This window comes from Nymphalis io, chromosome 3, assembly GCF_905147045.1.
Source record: "Nymphalis io chromosome 3, ilAglIoxx1.1, whole genome shotgun sequence".
NCBI lineage: Eukaryota > Metazoa > Arthropoda > Insecta > Lepidoptera > Nymphalidae > Nymphalis > Nymphalis io.
Window position 1 is genome coordinate 10,286,779 of NC_065890.1, and position 22,926 is coordinate 10,309,704.

At 30.5% G+C, this 22,926-nt stretch overlaps 1 protein-coding gene across 3 annotated transcripts; it reads left to right on the top strand.

Annotated features, from left to right (window-relative positions):
• The first annotated feature begins 381 nt into the window (after window positions 1-381).
• Window positions 382-20,617, top strand: LOC126781017 (alpha-tocopherol transfer protein-like). Of its 3 annotated transcripts, XM_050505766.1 has the most exons (6): window positions 382-491; window positions 14,359-14,503; window positions 17,570-17,664; window positions 18,215-18,365; window positions 18,990-19,183; window positions 19,631-20,612. In XM_050505766.1, the coding sequence occupies exons 2-6, from the start codon at window positions 14,365-14,367 to the stop codon at window positions 19,976-19,978; spliced, it is 927 nt and encodes a 308-aa protein (XP_050361723.1). In that variant the 5' UTR covers window positions 382-491; window positions 14,359-14,364; the 3' UTR covers window positions 19,979-20,612. The 3 variants fall into 3 exon arrangements, with proteins under 3 accessions (XP_050361723.1, XP_050361725.1, XP_050361724.1); XM_050505768.1 differs by lacking the exon at window positions 382-491 and having other exon boundaries at window positions 14,362-14,503; window positions 19,631-20,613; XM_050505767.1 differs by lacking the exons at window positions 382-491; window positions 14,359-14,503 and adding an exon at window positions 17,013-17,264 and having other exon boundaries at window positions 19,631-20,617.
• The last annotated feature ends 2,309 nt before the right edge of the window (window positions 20,618-22,926 follow it).

Here is a 22,926-nt window from a genome sequence, read left to right on the forward strand (position 1 = left end):
ATGTATAAATATTTCGATGATTCTAAGAAATTAAAATGAATCTGTTAATTGATAAAAAATAAGTTGAGGCTTTTTATGCAAAATTACCTTAACTATATTTCAGTTACTTAGTTCAATACAATTCTGATACAACTAAATTTTTTATTGAAATATTCTGCATGGAATTTTGCATAGGAACTTGAGTAATAAATATTACCATGCATATGCAACAGTCATGAACAAATAAGATTCTGAATATCAGTACAATTTATATTTATTAAAACCTCCTTATTGATAGCAATATAGGTATTCATGAATTTCTACGTATATCATAAGGGCGTATAATCACACATACGTAATTGTTGGTGTAGGTTCTGCATTGTGAACATTCTGTGTTTTAAACGTATGTCCGGTGGAAATAATATGGGAATGTCGATGCGTTTGCGACGCACTGCGCCGGAGTGCTTCGAAGAGCGTAGACGTAAAACGCGATCGACGTCTGTGTAAAATTAGTGAGTACTTTTATTATTAAACCTTTGTATTCTATTTATTTGTTTCATTTGTATATGTACTGTGCGTTTATTCTTATACCTTATTTCATTAAATTAGTCTTTTAATTTAATACGTTAAAGCTTTGAACTTAACCTTTGAGAATTAATAGAGCTTTATAGTGGGTAACGATTTCCTGAAGCTTTAAATTTATAGCATACCTATACAAATAATTTATTTCAAAAGATATTTTGTATTTATTTATAATATTTGGGTGATATTTACCTAACTGATAGTTTGATATTATGTATAAGCTTCCGTTTTATTCAAGATATTCTTTTAAATTTATTGACCCATGTTGCTAATATATTGCGTTCTGATAATATTGTGTACGGATATTATCTACGCATTGTTCATTCATAGTCACACATAGTCGAGTTATTTATAATTAAATATAAATCATATAAATATATTTAGTACTTTAAGCACCAAATGTTGCATTTTAAATTGAATGAAACCTTAGATATAGGATATATTTAAAGTTCTGTTTTTTCGTCATTGAATTTAAAGAGTGTATTTACTAATCAACTTACTGTAACAATTTTATTTTACGTATTATTTACTTAATCAGATTTACTTAATAATATCTTCTTAAAGTATTAACAATTAAAATAATTATATACCTATTTTATTTTAACGAATCTCTTGTTGTATCTGGTTAAAAAATATCCTTTTACCGGTTTTTAAAAAGAAAAGAAAAAAATGTTTTATGTAGACTGTTGAAGGTAGGTTTGACTTGTAGGTTTTTATTTTCATCGACGGCCCTAGCGACTATTTGAATTAGGGTTTTCACTTCCAAGCGTGGAAAAACAGGATAAGACGGTAAAAAATGCAAATCTTATTGCATATAAGAAAAAATTATAAAAAGCGTAAATTAAAGTAAATGAACGATAAATCCAGTACCGTAGGCTTTAACAAAACGTATTAAAATACCTTAAATTTATAACATATACCGGGCTTCATTCTAACGCTATATTCAAATTTCAGAATACACCTATATACTGTACAAACATGACGGTTGAAAATCCTAAGTTAAATGTAAGTCAAGCCGCTGGCAGTATTGTATAGTGTGTTTATTAATCAACATATACAAACACACATTATTACCACGTGCAAATGTGTGCGTTCACCGGTCAACCGAGCGGCGTGTGACCTTGAGGCCGGTTATGCACGTGCATTTACATTTATACCGGCTCGAACAGGCGCAGACATTCGTCAAGACTCTCGATGGATAACTTTAAATCATTGTTCATATTATACACGCGGATGTTTATGTGTTAAAATAGTTTTTAACTCAATTACGCTCATGTAGCTGGATGTCTTCTTTATCTCTTTTTAATTATACACGGCCAAAACCAAACTAAAATTTAATTTAGGTCGATCGAAGCAAGCGGTTACATCTGATGATCATGGAACAATTTATAATTGAAGTAGTTAGAGCTTATAAGTACTAAACATCGCTGCGTCGCCTACGAAAGGAAAATAAAATATGCTATTAGCGCATTTTCAACTCGACTCACACTGTCTAATCTCTTAAAAAGTAAATGACCATATTTATTTGTCTTGGGGTGCAAAAAGGAATACTTTAAAATTGCGGGCGCAATAGCGCTTTTATAAATTTGAAGATTCTGTTTGAGATGTTCCTCGTATAAACAAAATTTAGCGCGTTCTTAGTGCGTTTTGAAACGAAACTCTTCCGAAAAACAGGTGCCAATGTTTAAGTTGTACGTTGATTAATCAGCTCGGAGCATTGAATTTTATGTTATATTGATTTTTCACATATGTTACTTAAAATGTATTTGAATTAGTAGTGGTTTTTGGGAGTTCTTCTATTATTTTTCACACACAGTTTCTCTCCTGCACTACATAAGATTGTCTGGTAAACTATTTATGTTTTTAGCAAAAAGTCCGCATTTCTGTTTTAAGTATCAAATATGAGTTCCAATTATTATGATGAATATAATAAATATCTCCTATTTAGTATATTTTAAATTTTTTTTATTATTATTTTGTTATCTTGACTTGTATACTTGACTTGATATTAATGTTGGTGCAGGTTTGAGCTTATTTTAAATAGAACATTGCAGCATATATTATATACTGTGTCTTCACTTAAATTTCTTTTAATTTTTATACCAAGTTAGTTTGTGTTATAGTAAGTTTAGTGTAGTAAGATTTTGATGAATTTGTATCTCACTAATCTACTTAAATTTAGTAGCAAAATTCAAAAAATATTGGATACATAGACGTACCTGGGTAAATTTTATTTAAAGCCTAAGACATGAATTGCAACTTTATATCATATACAAACAAGCCATATTCGATAAACTTTAAACGTTTTCTTTCATTACATCCGTAGTGTCATTTAAGCGATCGAACTTGACTTTTGACTGCGCTTATACTTATTACTTATGTCATAATGACAATCACGGATAGATTTATGTAACATCAATTATTTTTATACTCACAAAGCGAATAGCTGATTTTAATGACGAAATCCAAAATCTTTGTCGATTATAAATAGTTAGTTGTTCGCTCGAGGATTTTTTTGTCTTACCTTCATTAGATGTGGGCGTTGTATAAGGAGATACAATGTATTTCAATACCTTGGCAACTCTTTATTTTTACGAGGTTATATGTATAATGTACATATTTGGGCTGTAATTGCCCGCAATTTAATTAAAATTAAACATCGGTAAATATAAAACTTCGTATATATGCTTTAGTCATAAGTATGATTTAAAAATCGGATTTACTGAAAAAGTAATATTAGTTCAATATTACTTTGAAAACTTTCAGTCGCAGATTTTGCTGCCCTCGTTCTTTCGATATATGTAGTTTGCAATTTAATATGCGCGAACTTTGATAATGTTAAACGAAGATCTTTTTTCGATGTGCAAACATTCAACAATAACATTGTGTTATATGTTTAAGTTAATACGAACCAATTGTTAAATTCGTATATCAAAAATAAGTTTACGCAAGTTTGTAAGTCCATACGTTTTTTAACACATTTTTATGATCATATCATTCGGTATCTGTTTGTTTATTTTTTTGTTAAATCGGCAAAAGTTCTCTTATTTTTATGTACGAAGTTTTATGAGATTTGTATTTATTTAGCTTCTTTATCGCGTCAATAACTCGTGTCATTATCATACCTGTGTCATGTATCGTGTACAAAGAGAGGAAAAGCTATACAAATGTTGTGTGCATTTACTGCTTACAAATTATTACGAGGCAAAATGCTTAAAATATTGTTTGTTAGTATTCAAGTAAAATAAAAACACACGCGTTAAACACATGTTAAACAATAAACCTTCGTAGAGGTTGAATTTAATTCGTCTAAATGTTACTTTGGCACATTATTTTTCCGAAAGTAAAAAGCTTGTGTGAAAAAAACAGTTTCACTTTAAGCAATATTCACATTATTTATAAAGTCCATTTAATTTATAAAACAAAATTTAAAATTTCGCACCCTCAAAAAACAAGAAATGTTTGTTTGCAATTTTACATTTTCGTATAACTTATATGAAATTTTCGCACAGAAAATAAAAGTTTTAAAAAACTTAAACATAAAAACGTTCCTACTTGGCATCGTTCCCACGATTTATTTGAAATAAGTTTATGAGCTTGTTGAATTATTAAGAAATTTAATACGTACTTTTAATTAATGACGTAAAAGTACTGATCCAAGATACTACTTAATTGGCATTACAAAAAAAATATTAAGACACCACGTACACCTAAGGGTTTCAATACTGGGTGGCCTCAATAAACAAAAAAAGTGTAATTTTACATCATTCGGAAGATTAAGAGATTGTGGAAATTTATTGATAAGTAATAAAGTTTCGCTTTTTGCCATTACCTTTCCGGTCGGGGTATTTTCTTTTTCTTTATATTTAGAAATTATAATTTAGAAAATTAAAAAATGACAATTTCCTAAAAGATAAAATTTACGAAAAATAATTTAGATTGATTAATTATGCATATTATAGTATAGTACAGTACAGTACAGTAACAGCCTGCTAATGTCCCACTGCTGGGCTAAAGCCTTCTCTCCCTTTTGAGGAGAAGGGTTGCAGCTTATTCCACCACGATGCTCCAATGCGGTTTACAGTTTAGAATACACATGTGGCAGAATTTCAATGAAATTAGACACATGCAGGTTTCCTCACGATGTTTTCCTTCACTGTCAAGCACGAGATGAACTTTTGTCACTGAGTATTGTATAATGAAAATACGATTGTTTGTAATATACCTCCCTTTCCCTTTTGTACAAAGAACAACGTTACATGACAAATGGCTACGTAAATTAAAGCTGCGATTACTAAAACTGTTTTCAATAATAATGGACAAAGATCGATATAATTCAACCAGGAACCAACGGAACGTATAGTAGATACAAGGTAAAGCTTTTATTTAACAGGGACAATGCTAAACTACAGTAAACATATGGCCATGAGTTTGTATCAAATTACGATTATGTAGAGAAGAAAATGAAACACATGACTCATTAACTAAAATATTATTCTGTACAATCGAACACATACCGTCACATGCATATTTATTTAGAATTGCATAACGAACTTTGATATAATACGCAAAAAGTTAGGAAGAATCATTTGAGATATATTTAATTAAAATATACGTATAATTATTATTATTTACTAATTGCAAAAGCTTGTCGTTTTTATATTTTTATAAAACACCTATACAAATATAGAGGTTGCGTCATTTTGTTTATGTAGTACGACCGACCAACTTTGGTCATTCTCAAGGTGAAATCCAAACGAATACGAAGGATAGGAGTTCACGTTCGCACACTTACGATCGTGTCTACTTTTACCGATAGACGTGTTCATGTTCGCCGTGAGATACCTTCAATTTATGACTTTACTTGTATGGCTTCTAACTAACCTTCTAGGTTTATACGACTCACTCGTTATTTATCATAACTATTTTTTTTTGTCATTTTATACTCAAATTCAAAACATCTAGTCCAGCAAATATGGAGTTCTCAAACAAAATAACTAAAAGACTAATAATGCATTTCAAATATAAGTGTTTTTTTTTATAAGAATAAAATTATTCTGTATTAAAAATATTATTACCTTATTTAAATGTTGTTGCTGAAAAATGAAAAATGGTCATAATTAATTAATTAACAAGATATTTTATAAGCATTTGTTTATTTTTTGTCTAATGTAGTTACCATTGTAAAAGAAATGCGAAGAATATCGAGTTTATGATACGGTAGTATATTTTCATACAGTCATTTTGAAATTTTGATTATTTAATTAAATATTTAGTAGCATCATAAGATAAGAACATAGGAAAAAATTTACAATGTTTTGTATCTTTTTTTATGACAGTAACTGTTAATGTCCCACTGCTGGGCTAAGGCCTCCTCTCCCTTTTGAGGAGAAGGTTTGGAGCTTATTCCACCACGCTGCTCCAATGCGGGTTGGTAGAATACACGTGGCAGAATTTCAGTGAAATTAGACACATGCGGGTTTCCTCACGATGTTTTCCTTCACCGTCAAGCACGAGATGAATTATAAATACAAATTAAGCACATGAAAATTCAGTGGTGCTTGCCTGGGTTTGAAGGCTACTACTAGCTACTTTTTTTTATGAAGTAACCTAATATTGATATCAGTATCTCGTATTGGCCCATTGCCATAATTTATTGCAAAATTGAAAAATATAACAATTAATGGAACCTCGAGCCTTTTAAAACAGGTCCAAAAGAGATATAAAAAATGATAACTATCTCGACTCGACGATACGACTGTATAAAAAGAAGAGCGTATTTTATCGAAATGAATTTGCTGTTGTTCCTATAGGCATCGACAGCCTCTTTGGGTGAGAGTTATAGTGCTGAGACTCAGATGGATTTTTAGGATGGATGGATCAGAATACGTACGTCCTAAGGGTTTTCCACCTGTAAAGCTGGCTTTCTGCTTAGGCCGTTGTAGACAATTATTATAGTTTGTGTGGTTCTCTGCCTGATCATTCACCAGTTGTGTTTATTTTTGACCCATCGGCTCATGATAATGAGGATATAGACTGCAATTGTGTTTGTGCACATATAGAAAAATAATTATAAAGTAAACTTTGTATAGATATAACGTATACTATAATATGTTCTGCGTTATGAGTGATTCAAAATCATTGAGGACAACATCATTATGACAAATGTAAAATATTTAGATTTTTCCTGAAATTCCATTGACCAAGTCTATATCTTGTTTAAAAAATACAAAATGCAACGTGGGAAATCGTTTGTGGCCCCATTTTCTGGTTTCGTTTGTTCCTTTATTACAGACTTTGAACAAAAGCTTCTTGTTCATCCCCGCACATTGTGCAAACGCGAAAAATGAACGCGCTCTATTCCCGGAACGTAGTGTATGTATCTATATAATGTATGCTACTAGAATGTGGGAGGAATCAAATGGAGACACATAAAAGGATGTTAATAGAAAATAGATAATGGACCATCCGTTCCATTTTCATACTTTTAATGCTTTATTAAAAATGAACTAGGCTTTCTACAATAACGACGTTTATTTATTTATGCATGCAATTTACCTGATATATTTTCTTTTAGGGACATTTAAAATGATTACTTAACTTATTTAATCTAATTTATTCAAGAACTCTTGAAGTATTTTATAGCATCGTAGCAAGTGAAGCCAGAGGTCCAAAAAATCAAGTAATTCTCTTATTCTTATAGTACAGGTACCTAATATAAGGGTGGACTGACAAGCTTCGCTCGGCAGTACTGATTGTAATCTCTTCTGTAATCGTCAATATAGTTAATTATAAGATAAGATATACACATGTTGTTTATAAAGGTAGTTTGAATAAATCGACTTTTGTATATGACGTGATACCAAATATTTTTATTATCAGAAAAGTAAAATACTAACTTAACTGAATTATATCGTAAGTTGAAAAAAAACATATTCATATATATATATATATATAAGATCATCTAATAATCATTTTTTGGTATAGCGCGTGAATAAAAAAATTGAAACGACAAACGACTTTGACAGATTTACGCCTATATACCTATATATACCCTGTACAAGTTAGCTTGATCTTTTTGACAGACGAGCTAGTGATGGAAACAGAAAATATCTATAAATAGTAGTCCGAAAAATAACGTTCTAAAATACTTGTAACTGTGACGAGATGGTGTGGGTGTATTATGTGTAAAAATAATATGTGTAATAATAAGCGACGGTGGGTCAATATTCATTATATGTACCTATTTAATATTATAGTGTTATTTTTGGATCTCCCGCCAAATTTAAATAGGTGGTTCAGACCATGAAAGTAAACAACTTTCCCAAAGAAACACGGGTCGAATTTTTTTTTCACTTTTTGTAATTCAAATTAGAATTCAATTATTATTTTTTAATTAATTTTTCTAAAAAGACATACCAGCTAAAGAGACCCCAACCAAAAGGACCCCCGTTCGTAACAACTTAACAATGATCTTTAATAATGATTTTTTGTAATCGATATTTGTAACAGTTACGGCAGTAACTGTTACAAATATACCTGTTATTCGTGTCCCATCCGTCCGACGGATGTAACATTGTAAAAGCGTCTATTACTTTCAGTGTTCCTATTTAAATTTTACTTTGAAGCAATAACGTCTTAAAATTTTCGGATAACGCTTGAATCTTTAGAGACTTTTGTGTTATATGTATTTTTTTAAATATTTTTACAATTTTTAAAACCATTAAATTAAGAAAATAATATGTGCGTCATTGCAAAATTATGTCGATCAGAAAAATTTACATCTGTCAAAAAGATTAAGTTAACTTGTACAAGGTATAAAAGACAGTTGCCAATACAAGTTAAAAGTTTATAGTTTTAAAATACACTGGCCGCCAAAAAAATCGACCCACCCGTATTTTTTTACTTACAAAGTTGTTATCTTAACTATGCGACGACCTAGGTGGATTGTTTTACTTATGGGACATACATTTAACATTTTATTACCCACTTGATATTGATTTGGAGGAGTTGTAAGTGTTATTGAGGATATTTGGAATATTTTTAAAGTATTGATAAGAAAACGTTACTTTGTGCACAAAGTGCATGGTTAGTTTATTTCCAGTTCTTAACGCAGAGTCATCTCGGTTCGATGTTTATTATTGATTAAGTGTATGAAACTTTGTTGAAACAATAATTTTAATAAGTTTAAACATAAAAAATGGATACTACTGAAGCAGAAGCTGCTCAAGTCGTAGCTCTTATTCATGAGGGGTTAAGTCAGCGAAATGTGGCTAGAACACTAAAATTAAGTCGTTCAGCGGTGCGAAGAGTGTACAAACGCTACTTGGAGACTGGGGAGTATCGCCGGAGACCAGGATCTGGAAGGGGGCGTGTCACGAACCCGACCGATGACCGTTTTATTGGTTTGACGTCTTTAAGAAACCGACATCTTTCGGCTGTTGACGTTCAAGGTAAACTCCGAGAAAGTCGTGGAGTGTCTGTGAGTGAAAATACTGTAAGAAGAAGACTTCGAGAGCAAAACTTAACCCCTCACAAGCCAGCAACAGGACCAAAACTCACAGCATCCCATCGACAAGCAAGACTACAATTTGCTAGGCAGCACGTCGATTGGACACTGGACCAATGGCAGACAGTATTGTTCAGTGATGAAAGCCGAATGTCTCTAGTAGGCTCTGATGGACGACGTAACGTCATGCGAAGGCCAGGAGAACGCTACTCTCAGTGTTGCATTCGAGAAACAGTCCGATTTGGTGGAGGCTCTACAATGTTTTGGGGAGGTATTTCTTTGACGGGACGCACAGAGCTGGTTTTTTTCCGTAATCGTGCTGTTAATGCTGAAACTTACATAACGGACATTCTGGAGCCTCATGTGATGCCTTACGCTGGATATATTGGGGATAATTTCCAACTTATGCACAACAACGCACGACCTCACGTCGCTAGAATTGTTAAAGACTATCTCAGGGAAGTCGAAATTCCAGTTATGCAGTGGCCAGCCAATAGTCCGGACTTAAACCCGATAGAGCACCTCTGGGACCAGCTAAAACGTACGGTTCGAGCACGAAATCCAATTCCAGAAACCTTGAATCAACTGGAAGCTGCCCTAACTGAAGAATGGCAACGGACCCCATAGGAAGACATTAAAAAGCTAATCAGGTCACTTAATAGGCGTATGCAGGCAGTGATTAGGTCAAGAGGAGGAAACACTCCCTATTAAAGTAAGATTTAGGCACCCAAATTTAAAAACAAACGGCATAATCGTTTTGTACACAAAAAAATAAAATTGCGTAAAATTTTGTGTTTTCGTGTTTTGTCACATATTTACCTAAAAACCTATTTTTTGCGCACTATTTCTGTTTTTGAACAATCCTACAATTGAATTTTTTTATTATCAATCTTAAAAATATAAATATGTGGTAGTTTAAAACCACACGATAGCTTTTTTACAAAAAATGTAGGTGGGTCGATTTTTTTGGAGGCCTGTGTATATAAGTCAAATAATTCTCTGTTGTATTGTCTTTAATATTTGATTGGTATGTTAATATTGTTTTCTAAGATCTATTTTGTAAGAAGTTTAATTTTTTTATCTATCAAAAAGAATACGCGCCCCAGATTGAGACATTCTTATATTTAATCTTTTTTTTTGGTGTAATAATATACAATAATATTGATTAGCAATGATAAAATTTTGTCACAAAGTAAATGCACACAAATATTTAGTTTAAATTCGATTATTTTTTTTTTTTTTTTAGTGATAGCTATGAAATATAAAAAAGTTATTCATTTATTTTAAAATTTATTTGTCAATACAGATTCACGCAAAAGTTTGCCTTGTCATTAAATATGTAAACGTAGGTAAGTAAAATGAATTTATCAACATAATTTATAAAATAAGAATTTAAATATTGACGCAGTTTCGAAGTATGAATTTAATTAAATACAGTTTACCTTAATTGTAATTTTATATCCAAACGAGTTCTTCAAGGCAGAATGCCTTTACACCGTGTTCGAACTTATTTAAAAAGTTTCTATATGTGTCGAGTAGCTTGGGTTTTTGTTGTACTGGAAGGTATCCAGTCTACCGAAAACAACACAATTATTAGGCTTAGTTGAAGAGAGGCGTTTTGGTATAAAAAGAAACAATAAAAATTTATAACGACTTAAAATCGGCCAGGGTTTAACAAAATAATAAATACTAGCAGGTCACTAAAATGTCAATGAAAAAAGGTTAATTTTAATTGTAATGAAGCTTATACGTTTTAAATGACACAAAAATCATTCTTTTCCATTTACTGGTAATTTTTAACTTAATTCATTGTCGTTTAAACGAGGTTAAAAGGTTCAAGGTTTGTGGAAGTATCCGTTCTGCATCGGTTGCACTATTAAGAGTATTCGTAATTGAAAGTAAAATATAATTACCTTGTTCTGAACGAAGAGTAATAATTTTATTATTACTTACTTATATAACTTTCCAGAAAAGGTATGACTAAACTAATTAAATATTGTAGTATTTGTTGCTCCATTTTATCGATTGGTAAGCTTGCAAAAATTAACTTTTAGGTATAGTAAGGTAAAAAAATATCAACAAACCCCACCGAACCTGCTGAAACAAAAATATTCACTATTATTATGATTTAATTTGTAATAAGTATACCTAAGATATATACCAGTTTTCAGCTCAATGTGTATTATAATTGATTGAAATGTCTATTTTGACCGGACTATATTATACCCTACCTAAATGCGTGTAAGAGGAATATAAAAATTATATCTTAATAAAACATTCGTATCAAACTGGAAACATTTTATGTACACCCATTTAAAAGCAAACACGATTACAATTTCATAAAAATATTATAGTGCTTGACTAATAAGTGACAATAAAAGAAGAGAGAAAGAAAATAAAATAAAATAAGGATATTGCGGTATATAAAAAACATATACGTTTAAAAAAAAGTAAAAACATTAAAAATATAAATATAATCGTTATTATTATTTTTTTCTTTCTTTTTATATTCTTTATGCTTAGCATTGTCCATATTTGTCGTCCATAATGAATATAAGGTTCAATAAGAAAGCTTGGGGTCGTGTACTAATACACAACGTGACTGGTCCCGCTATCGACTTGTTCCTACAAACCGGTGGTGACTGCTGTATTAACTCTTATTACTTTCTCTATACCCTACCGCATCCGCCCTATCGATTAATTGCATCGATTATACCTGCCAAGCTAAACGTGCAACAACAATACATGGAAGAATCCAATGTTTATAAATTATAACAATTGTCTATTAATAGATGTATCGTATAGTCATATATATATATATATATATACAAATACATGAGAAAATATTATAGTACCTAAAAATCTTACCCACATATCATCATCACACACATACACACACTTAATTTGGAAAAAAATCAACTAGGCTTACCATATCGAGGATGGAGTGCTAATTTACTTGTAATTATAATAAATGGAAAAATAATCGAGCATTCCTTCCAATTTCAAATATTATAAAGGTAAAGTTTTGTTATTGTAGTTTACACTTTGCAAGCAGATTTATAGATATTAATAGTTACAAGGTATTTAATAAACGCATGACAAAAATGGTGTGGTACACTTTAACACATATATCATTTCTGCAGTAAATAAAACTATAACTTTACGAAGTCGGGACAGTACCTAGTTAATATATAAGAATTTTCCTACGCGATAAACATCAAATAAGATGCAGTAAATCAACTGTTGATTTCTAAACTCGCTGTTAAAATAATTCAGGCTTATCTTAAATGGCTTGAACACACAGTTCTTAGGTAATAGGAAGTTACTATGCATTATACAAGTATTGTGCTTCTTCATTTACATTACACTTTTGTTACGTCGTTTCTCCTTTAGGTTTTAGTCAACGGTAATGAAACCGCTGTTCAAATTATGCAAGAAGCTTAGATGGATTTTCTTGAATTAACAATATTTTTTGTAATACTTAAGCAATAGCGCTTGGTTAATTTAATTTTTAATATAATATGCTGCTGGGATATGTGTATATGAAAGCCGAGGAAAAATTTCATTATACTCTCAAAATTATTGTTATATAATATTGTAACCGATTGTTTTTGTTTTGCTTATTATAAACATAAATAAAATTATTTGATAAATTAAAATTTAACAAGATTAAGATAAAATATTTTCAATAGCCTTTAGCTTCTGTTCCGAGAGCCAGATATTTAAAAATATATATTTCACATATATTTTTAAATATTTAAATAGTCTTTTTATTAGTTTACGTAGCAGTTAAGTCGAGATGGCCCAGCGGTAAGAACGCGTGAATCTTAACCGATGATCGTGGGTTCAAACCCGGGCAAGCACCACTGAATTTTCATGTGCTTAATTTGTGATTATAATTCATCTCGTGCTTTACGGTGAAGGAAAACATCGTGAGGAAACCTGCATGTGTCTAATTTCACTGAAATTCTGCCACATGTGTATTCCACCAAGCCGCATTGGAGCAGCGTGGTGGAATAAGCTCCAAACCCTCTCCTCAAAATGAGGAGAGGAGGCCTTTAGCCCAGCAGTGGGACATTCACAGGCTGTTTCGGTAGCAGTTAAGAGACACGCTTAAATGATTCATATTACTTAATTATCATCTAACTATTTCTATGCGTGGGTATTTTGATTTGTTTATTCAAGCGGCGCATACTTACTATCCGAATATATAGCTCGCAGCGAGTTTATGTAAATACTTTTATCTTTCGTAAAAAATATTATGAATATATAATGCGCGTAACTATTGATACTTATTTATGTAACACTGTATTTTTCTATATTTAAAGTTCACTGAAAATAATGTAACATAACATTGATTATATCCACGAATTAAAATATATCCTGGAATATTTATATTATAATAATACTAATTATATAAATAATTAAATATATAATACATCAATATATCAGAAAAAAACTATATATTATGTTATGCAATCGAATAACAAATGTAATACCTTATCAAGTATTTGATTACTATTAAACCGATATTGATACAATTTATAATATCTTAGTGTAAATTAGACAAGCATAATAACTAGAGTATTTAGTAGTATATGTAGTGTAAATTTAACAAATATGGATAAAGTTGATCTGACAGAAAATAATGAGGTATGTAGCATACGCAATAGTGAGTAGGCATTACACTTTGGAGCGATCATTCAGGACAGTAGCATTTGTCAGTTTTCCATAACTAGAAGTTTAAGCTTTCAAACCAGTTCGCAACACAGTGACATTGAAACATAAGAGGTGGAACCTTAAAAATCGTTCTATAGTAGTTCAATTTGTAATTTATTTTATTGCGTAAATAAAAATCGATTTGACCTCTTGTAACCTTTAACATGAACCTGAGTTAACGATCCATAATATTAGCTAGCCTTGTGGGTTGCAACAACAATATAACCTTATAATTTTAAGCAGACTATGTGGGAAAATTTGTATATAGTTATAAAATTTTTGTTATTAATTGTAGTTACATGATCTGGCCCATTTAAAGAGCCTAGGTATTTCGAATGGCTATTAGACATTTGCTCTTTAGTAGATACTTAAAATTCTGTATTTTATTTGAATTTAATGAAAATAAATGCAAAGACATAAATTCGTAATCCTTATTTATTTATTAGCCAATAATGAAATAAAATGATAAATATTTTTTTATCATCATTTCTATCTACATTGAGTATTGGAGAAATAATGTTATATATAAATGTTATAAAAACACTAAAAAAACGTATATTATTTTCCAGATCGCAATGCCGACTCCTGAATACAATGTGGATTTGGATCTCGGGGAGCCCCCACCAGAATTACAGGAGTACGCACGTCTACAGTGTGGCGAAGATCCAAACTCACGGATACAAAATATTTACGAACTTAGAGAAATGATATATGGTTAGTTTTATAGAAGTTTACAAGAAATAATCTTAGTTTTAAAACAAATAATCTTTACCAATAGATTGTATGGTCACTTTTTAGGTTTGTTTAACATATATTACTTTAGGGTAACATATTAAAACCGTTTTCATTTTACAATAGATCAAAATCAAGAGAAGCTTACCATAGTCTTAGAGCTTGAGATTTCCTTTGGACCATTTTTAACTAAATAGAAATATTTACAGCTGGCGCACAATATAATTACAGCAATATTTTAGTATATAACATTTGTTGTTTTGGAAGGAAGATGTTTGTAACGTCAAGTGTCGAGAATTCAAAGTCAATAAATTCTAGCTGTGGCAAAATATCGTTTCTATAATAGAATTCCGTGAATATATTTTTTTCGCAGATTTTGTTGTAACAAGTATATATGTATAATATGTACACAAGTATATAAAAGTGTGCAAAGAAATCGTTTATTAATAAAAATTTAAGATTTAAATAAACATTATATTTCAAGTCGTTAACAGGAAATATAAATATTTGTCATAGGCAATTATTGAATCTTTGAGTCTTCATGTTAACGTATTAACGAGATATAAAAGACTGTACTCATTGTCTTATAACTGGTAAAACACAATAAATTTACAATATGGCAAAATATTATTGAGTAGATAAATATTGCTCATATTTAACTTCCCACTTAAAGGTAATGCGTCCCATTTATTGTTCAATAATTTCTGTTTCTGATTTTAGTCCGAGATTGGTTCGATTATTTGTTTTTAGAAGGATATAATGCAAAGAATATAGCAGTTGCATAACAAATTGGACAACAAAATAAGGCTATAATATAAATACTAAGCAACATAATTAGGTTTTTATTAATTAACTAGATTCAGTAGATATCTTTTGTACGTAAATATTTATAACTACGATAGCGAGAGTAGACCAAAATTCACTTGGAGTTTTAAATTATTTTTTATTTTGTAACATGGAAAGACTTATAAAAGGTAAATTAAAGTTAAGAAAACTTTAAAAATACACATATACTACATTACGTCGTAGGAAACTTCAATTGCTACAATCAATTTAAAAGTCCTATGGTTTCTTCACTGAATCATAGGCAAAATATTTTAATGCAAATTATTATATAAGTTATGCATCGAAATACTGAGAAATATATTATCTCATTATGATTTTATATACTTCGATAGTATAAAATGTATATTTATTATCACGACAATATGTTGCAAATACATGTAATAAAATTATAAGAGGGCTGTCTGTCCACAAAGCAATATTTAAATAATCCTTAGAATAGGTTTGTAATATGTATTAAGAATACAAAAGACGTTTTGTGTCCCATTAACAATGCGGATGGATGTAGTAGATGGATTAACTATTTTATACGTTGGCGTTACTCTTCTTAGAGACATGAAAAACTTTAACTATGATTGGAAAACATATACGAAGTCGTGTAAACACCATACATTAACTGGTGTAAAAAATCAAGGCAAAGAGTTTGTTAAGGATACTTGACGAATAAATAATTTTGCTATGACGCAAATGTGTGGTTGGTTTTTCAATGCCATAACAATGTTATAAAATCACTTTCGCACATAAACACTTATAATAAATTACGGAAAATAAAAATGAATTATGAAAATAATACGCTCTTGTCTGTGAAATGTTCAGTTCAACGACCACCGAACACCTGACTCAACGAATGGTACCAGTTATAGTATTTTAGAATGAAATAATTGTTTAATTACTGTGTTAGTATCTTATTTTTATCATTTAAACCATTATAATAATAAACAAGCATCCGCTTTCACTACAATTGTATTTCATACAATAGTTACTATCATCCTATGAACAGGATTCGTCAAAACATAAAAAGATAAGTTCTAAAACTAAGCGCTCCATAAAAGTAACTAAAGAGTCCGCTAGACAGCTTCTAGCTCCGTCATCAGAATCCGTTATCAGATTGGCTAAATATATGTTACAGAAAGATTATTTGATAAAAATAGATTTTTTTAATCATTATTTGTTATTTTATTGTTATTTTAATTAAATATTACATGTTTTTAAGGCTTAAATAATTTAACAGTTTTGCGTCATAATAATATTGTATACATTTTCAAGTATCGAGTGTTATAAAAAATCTATTTATTTTTTAAATCTTTATTCTTAATGCTTTTTAATTAATTGCCAAGATCCTACGGCTCAGAATTGGTTACAGAAAAGTTTTGTATATTTATGTTTACCGTTACTCAAAAGTTAACAGTAATACTAATAATAAAAGAGATAATAATTGTCAATCTAGTGATAACAGGTGCTTTATTTGCGTTATTAGGCCGCTCAATTTTGTTCTTTACTTTTATACAATTATTGAATCAGCCTTCTATTTGTTATCTTCCCACACAAGGTGTTGTTTTTTCGAAATAGATCGCATATAATTGTTTCATCATGTTTTATCAAAATTGATAAAACTTTATCAAATGAGAATTAGGTTATTTGATTCTAGGTATGATATCATTTATATGTATATACCTTAGGTATATAATCACAAATTCGTGCATACTTCATTCATGGCCGTCTAGAATTGATTGCTGTATACCGGTCACACGAATAAGACTAAGTTTTAAACTTGTTGTATGCATAAAAGATGTAATGCATTATAGATACAAAAGATTCATGAGAAGATGTATTGGCGCCATTAATTGTCTTAGTATCGGTGTCAAGGGCAACAATTTGGGAGAGTTGTAACAAAACAATGGTGAGTGCTCTGTTGTTAGTGATAATTAGTAGATACATGCATGAGAGCATTCCAGATTGCAAAAGTTCAAAACTATAATTGAATAAAACAACATACTGACAAAAAAATTGTCACATTAAAAACTGACATGAGATGAAATGATGAAAGAAATTCAGCGCATTCGTAATCTTTTGCGACCTAAGACTCATAGTCAAAACCATTATATATTCATCTATAAGAACTATGTTATAAATAGTTCTATTATTAAAATGCATGGCATTTGCTCATTATCTCAGTTCAGTTATAAGCATATTATACAATTTCAGAGCGAGGTGAATGCACTCCGCATCGTATGGACGATAAATTTTTGTTAAGATTTCTACGAGCCCGCAACTTTATCCCACAAAGAGCTCATCGATTAGTAAGTTATATTTAAAGTAATAAAATTGACATAGACCAACAGTCACCTTTTGATTGATAGAAATATATTCTTCTAAATCATTTTGTTTTTCTGATGGATAAAGTATTCTCGGCGAATATTTTTAGATTGTGATGATAGAATGTAAAATGTGAAACGTAGGAGTAAAGCAGAAAGCATTCACTTATATTTTGACAAAACTGAAATCAAAAATATGTTTTTTTGTAAATCATAAAAGTTACACATCTAAAACAGAACATAATCTTGTTTTACTGTTTCAGTTCATAAATATGTACATGACACACTGACTTTAATACTCTAAGATTAGTGTACCAAGTATACACTAAACATCTATTAATTATTATCTATGAAACAAAAATGTTAGTAATGATATTTTTTTTTGTACTGGGACAACTCTGAAAAAAGTTAAACTAATAACTTACTTTTGATAAAATAGTATATTACGTAACTTACACATAACTGCCCAATTGTATACAATCCAAAAAATTATTAAAATATTAACAAGGGTTTTTTATCATTACCATTTTTTCAGATGGTGAATTATTACCAGTTTAAAGAAGAAAATCCGGAGTTATTTGAAAATGTGTACCCGTTAGATCTTAGGAGGATAGGAGATGCGAATGTCATAGCTGTGCCTCCATATCGCGATCAAACTGGACGAAGGCTGCTTCTGTATAGAATTGGTAATTACAACTACAATTTTATTCGTATGTATAAGCGACTTAATAACAGAGAATGAAACCCTATATTTTAATTATAGCAAAGAATGCCTTTGGCAAATAGGTCACTGGATGGTTAATCGCCACCATCGCGCATAGAAGTTGGTACTCTAAGAATATAACGCATTTGGTACACCGTCAATGGGCCACCAAATTAGGATTTACGCTGTTATACTCATAGTATTGTCACATGTGTGAAAAACGGTCACGCATACTTCTTGTACTTGATGACATCACTTTTTTATTGAATATATATTTTCTGTTCATTTACTAAGAGTATTTTATTTATAGTATTATTTTATATATAGTAAAAAAACAACTTTATATTAAATTGGTCCCACCTGGCATTAGTGAAATAATGCTTATACACTATTATACCACTGCAATAATTTATTTTAGTTTTTTATTATTTAAACCATAATTTATAAATAAATGCTGGTCATTGTATACAAATATAATATTTCATCAATAGCTCATACTAAAACTTGTGCAAACAAACATTTTATAAGTCCCAGAATTCAAAAACTAAATACTGAAAATAATTGTGTTACACTTGACTGTAATTAAATGTTATTTTTTCTTCTAAAGGTTGTTGGGATCCTAAAACAGTAGCAGTTGAAGATATTCTTAAAGCCACAATTTTTGCGCTTGAACTTGGTATGTTAGAGCAACGCACTCAGATATTAGGAGGGGTGGCGTTGTTCGACCTGGAGGACTTGAGCACACAGCATGCCTGGCAAATCACTCCTTCAGTAGCGAGTAAAATTGTCAAACTTCTAGTGGTATGTCATAATAATTGCCTTCTTATTATAACTTTTAATACTTCGGATCTCTTCGTACATTCTTTAATACAATACATAACAAGAAGAGATGGATAATATAATTTAATAACATAATGAATGGTTACGTATTTTTTAATTTGAGTTCAAGTAACCTAGGTTTCAAATACAATTCACTTCGAATATAACAGAATTTCTTTTATTAAAATTGTAAGCGTGGGCGCTAGACACGTACATATATGGTCAACGTACGCAAATTCGTTTCGTCGTACAATTGGAGGACGTCAGCCTTTCCTTTGTTGCAGAGATTTTTTCTACAATACTCGTACAATAAAGCGCAAAGGCCTCACCTTAAACAATTATGATTAAGGCTTTGTCCTTTGTTTTCCTGTAGATTACTTTAACATTTTTAAGTCTTCGACAAAATTTTTATTTGATTTTATTTTTCAGTCAAGTTTTCCTGCTACGACTCACGCCATACATGTGATCAACCACTCGTGGATATTCGACACGATGTACAACATATTCAAGCCGCTGTTGACATCTGAGATGCGTTCTAGGATCTATTTCCACGGCTATGATGTCACTTCTCTTCATAAACATATTCTTCCTGATTACTTGCCCGAAAGATACGGAGGCATCTGGCCCGATTACCCCTACACGATTTGGCTTGAATCATTAAAGAAAAATTATGCCGTCGCTAAAGAAATCTTAGCATGTGGATATAAGTTTCGAGAGGAAGAAATTTGTCCCGAAGTAGTAAGACAGCTCAAACAGGAAGGCATAAAGTTCTCTTAAATGTGGAACAAAGTACGTGACTGCCATCATTTTACGCAGTTTCGCTTCCCTGTAAAAAAGTTTAATAATAAAATTATTTATATGTTAAGTCTAAATTACGCGACCTGTTTTAGCTTTGTTTTAATTTTGCTGTATTAATCAGAATTTTAAGGCTTATTATTATAACTTTTAATATTTAAAATATTGTGTGTGTTCGTATTATATTGCTATTAAGAGATTTTTTTTATTAAATTAATTATATTGATATTATCGAAGACGCCAAACTCAAGTTATGTCGATCAAATGAACAAAATTTTACCGTTGTACGACTTCACCAATTATTATTCATATTCGATGTATGAAACCAATAAAAATAAAGGAAAACAAGAAAGAAATAAAAATGTAGTAATATTCCTTAGATAATGTAAAAGATTTTATTGTAAATATATTTATATATTATATGTTTTGTAAGGTTATAATATTATTAAATTCGTCAAAAACCTGTGATAAATTGTTTGCAACGTTGGGATCAGCTTGCATTTTAAGTTAACAAGTAAATGAAAACAAAATAATGTTTGAATTCATTTTCTGTTATTTCGATCATAATCTAATCTAATGAAAACATTATGTATACAGTCAATTATTTAAAATATAGAATATTAAGAATTAAGTATAGTCTGAAAATGCATTACTTTTGTAACAAACTTAATGATTAAAGCTCAAGCATTAAATTTTTGGTTTTTAATTAATATTTAACATACCTTCTTAAGGTTATCTTAGTACTAGCATTAACCTCGGTCACTTGAGCCAGTGTAACGAGAGGCACATTGGATATAACAACTTACATAGTTGCCAAGGTTGGTGGCGCATTGGCGATTTAAAGAATGGTTAATATTTCTTACCGCGACAATGTCTATGGGGGGTGGTGAATACTCACCATCATGGCCCATTACAAGACCGCCAGTCTCCTTTAGAAAAAAAAGAAATTAACGAGTGGAAGCAGAATTTGAAATCCCAGCTAATATTTTTTAATATACTGATACAAACTAACACAGTGTATGTACATAGACAGGAGCTATAATGCTATTATAACAAAAGTAGGTCCTCGGGAAACCAACTTGTTCGCTTCAGCTCAGCCTGGAATGCGTGAGTAATTAAGAAACCATACATATCTGAACACTTCGAAAATAATATATAAGAAATAGGGTACAGATACATTTACTCGTGAGTATGAGTATCGAGTGTAATTTTAAACATTGATAATTAATTTAGATGGTTTTTATGTCAATGTTCTTAAAATATTATTCCTTAGTAATTAATGAAATAAAAAATAAAAAACATTACGACGGTTTATAAAATTTTGCTTGATTTTTTCCTGACATTATTGATAACAATTAAACAAATAAATAAAATAATAAGCCGAATATGTATTTAAATACATGTCGCAACAAATCATAAAAAGTAATGTAGAAAAAACTTATCTATCATCCAATTTCAAGCTTTGACAGAAGTGTTCTTGGCTCTTCGTATTCGCTATCTCTTTACTTTCTGGAACGTTCTCCGATCCTTGTGAAACCGTTCACAGCGGGGAAACTAATAAATAGTTTTAGTTTTTCACATTTCTAAGTCATCTGAGCTATTTTCTTTTATACCTTCGCAACGAATTAATTACACGTGTTATGAAACCCTCCCGTTTCGATTTAGGAAAGGGTAGAATTTGATGCATAGAAAGAGATGGACGACTTTCAGTTTTTATTTTATTGGTTTGTTGATTTGAAGGTGCTGGCAAGCCTCGTTGGGTAATTGGGAGATGTTTTGAAGAACTACCGAGCGTTTTCTCATTAAGTCTACTTTTTAAAAAGTGTAAACTTGCCGTGTAAAACAATTCTATGTCATCAGGTTTCGTTAGTGCAATATCTAGGGATTCTCTTGCATCAATATTTGTGTTTTTGGAACACGATGTCAGTGGCTGCTGTTGCATGCCTCTTGCAGTACTATTGTTGTCCTCGTTTGCATTTTTACGTTATCCTTTGTGTAGTGAAAAATAACGTTAGTCAAAAAAGTCAACATAAAAATTTATCATTTATAAATTATTTTTGATTTTGACACTAGCTGACGTAAGCGTTACAATCATAGAGAATATAAACACTGTCTTTAATTTACTGTTGTCAGTTATAATTTAAATGTTACTGATGGTATTGTGTTACAATAATAATTTAATTATTAATATTAATAGCCAGTAGATATCATTACTGAGAAAAGGCCCTTCTTTAAATTTATTTAGAACTAGCTAGTAGGTATGTCGTATTTTTTTGTATATACTCGTATATCAAATCTCAAGAACTTAACTGGTAACTGTCATATTCGTATTTACGACACGAATAATTCGTCATTTTATTATTTAATTTTTAGAGAAAATTTCTGCAAGAACACTTTTTCACTAAGATGTTGAATTAAGGTAACAATCCAACATTATGAATCTTATCGTTCCAAAAAAACATGATACAAATTATTTAATTGTAATAATAGATATTATCTACAACCTAACAGTAGCAACCAACTTTTTCTATAATAAATGCAGCATTGAAACTATAAAATTTCTTCAATCTCAATCTTGTTTTCGTTCGGTTACACCGAGACCAACAAACACAAATATATTTTTAAAATTATGATCTGATTATCCATAGCAAAAACATATAAAAATAGTTGTATTTTTAAAATAATTGAAGTGCAGTCACTAAACTTATAACAAAATGTCAATTCAAGTTGCGTATTAGTTACGAACTCATGTAATTGAAATGTTCATTAGATAAGGTTCGAGGGACAGGAAGGACAAAAACAAACCACGCAGAGGAAGTTGTACAAGATTACGAGTGCACTGAAGCGAGAAATGTGTTTCCGACCCATGCGGTTGATAAATAGAATAATGACACGCGTTACTTTGATTAAAAGCCTAAAAGTGAATATGA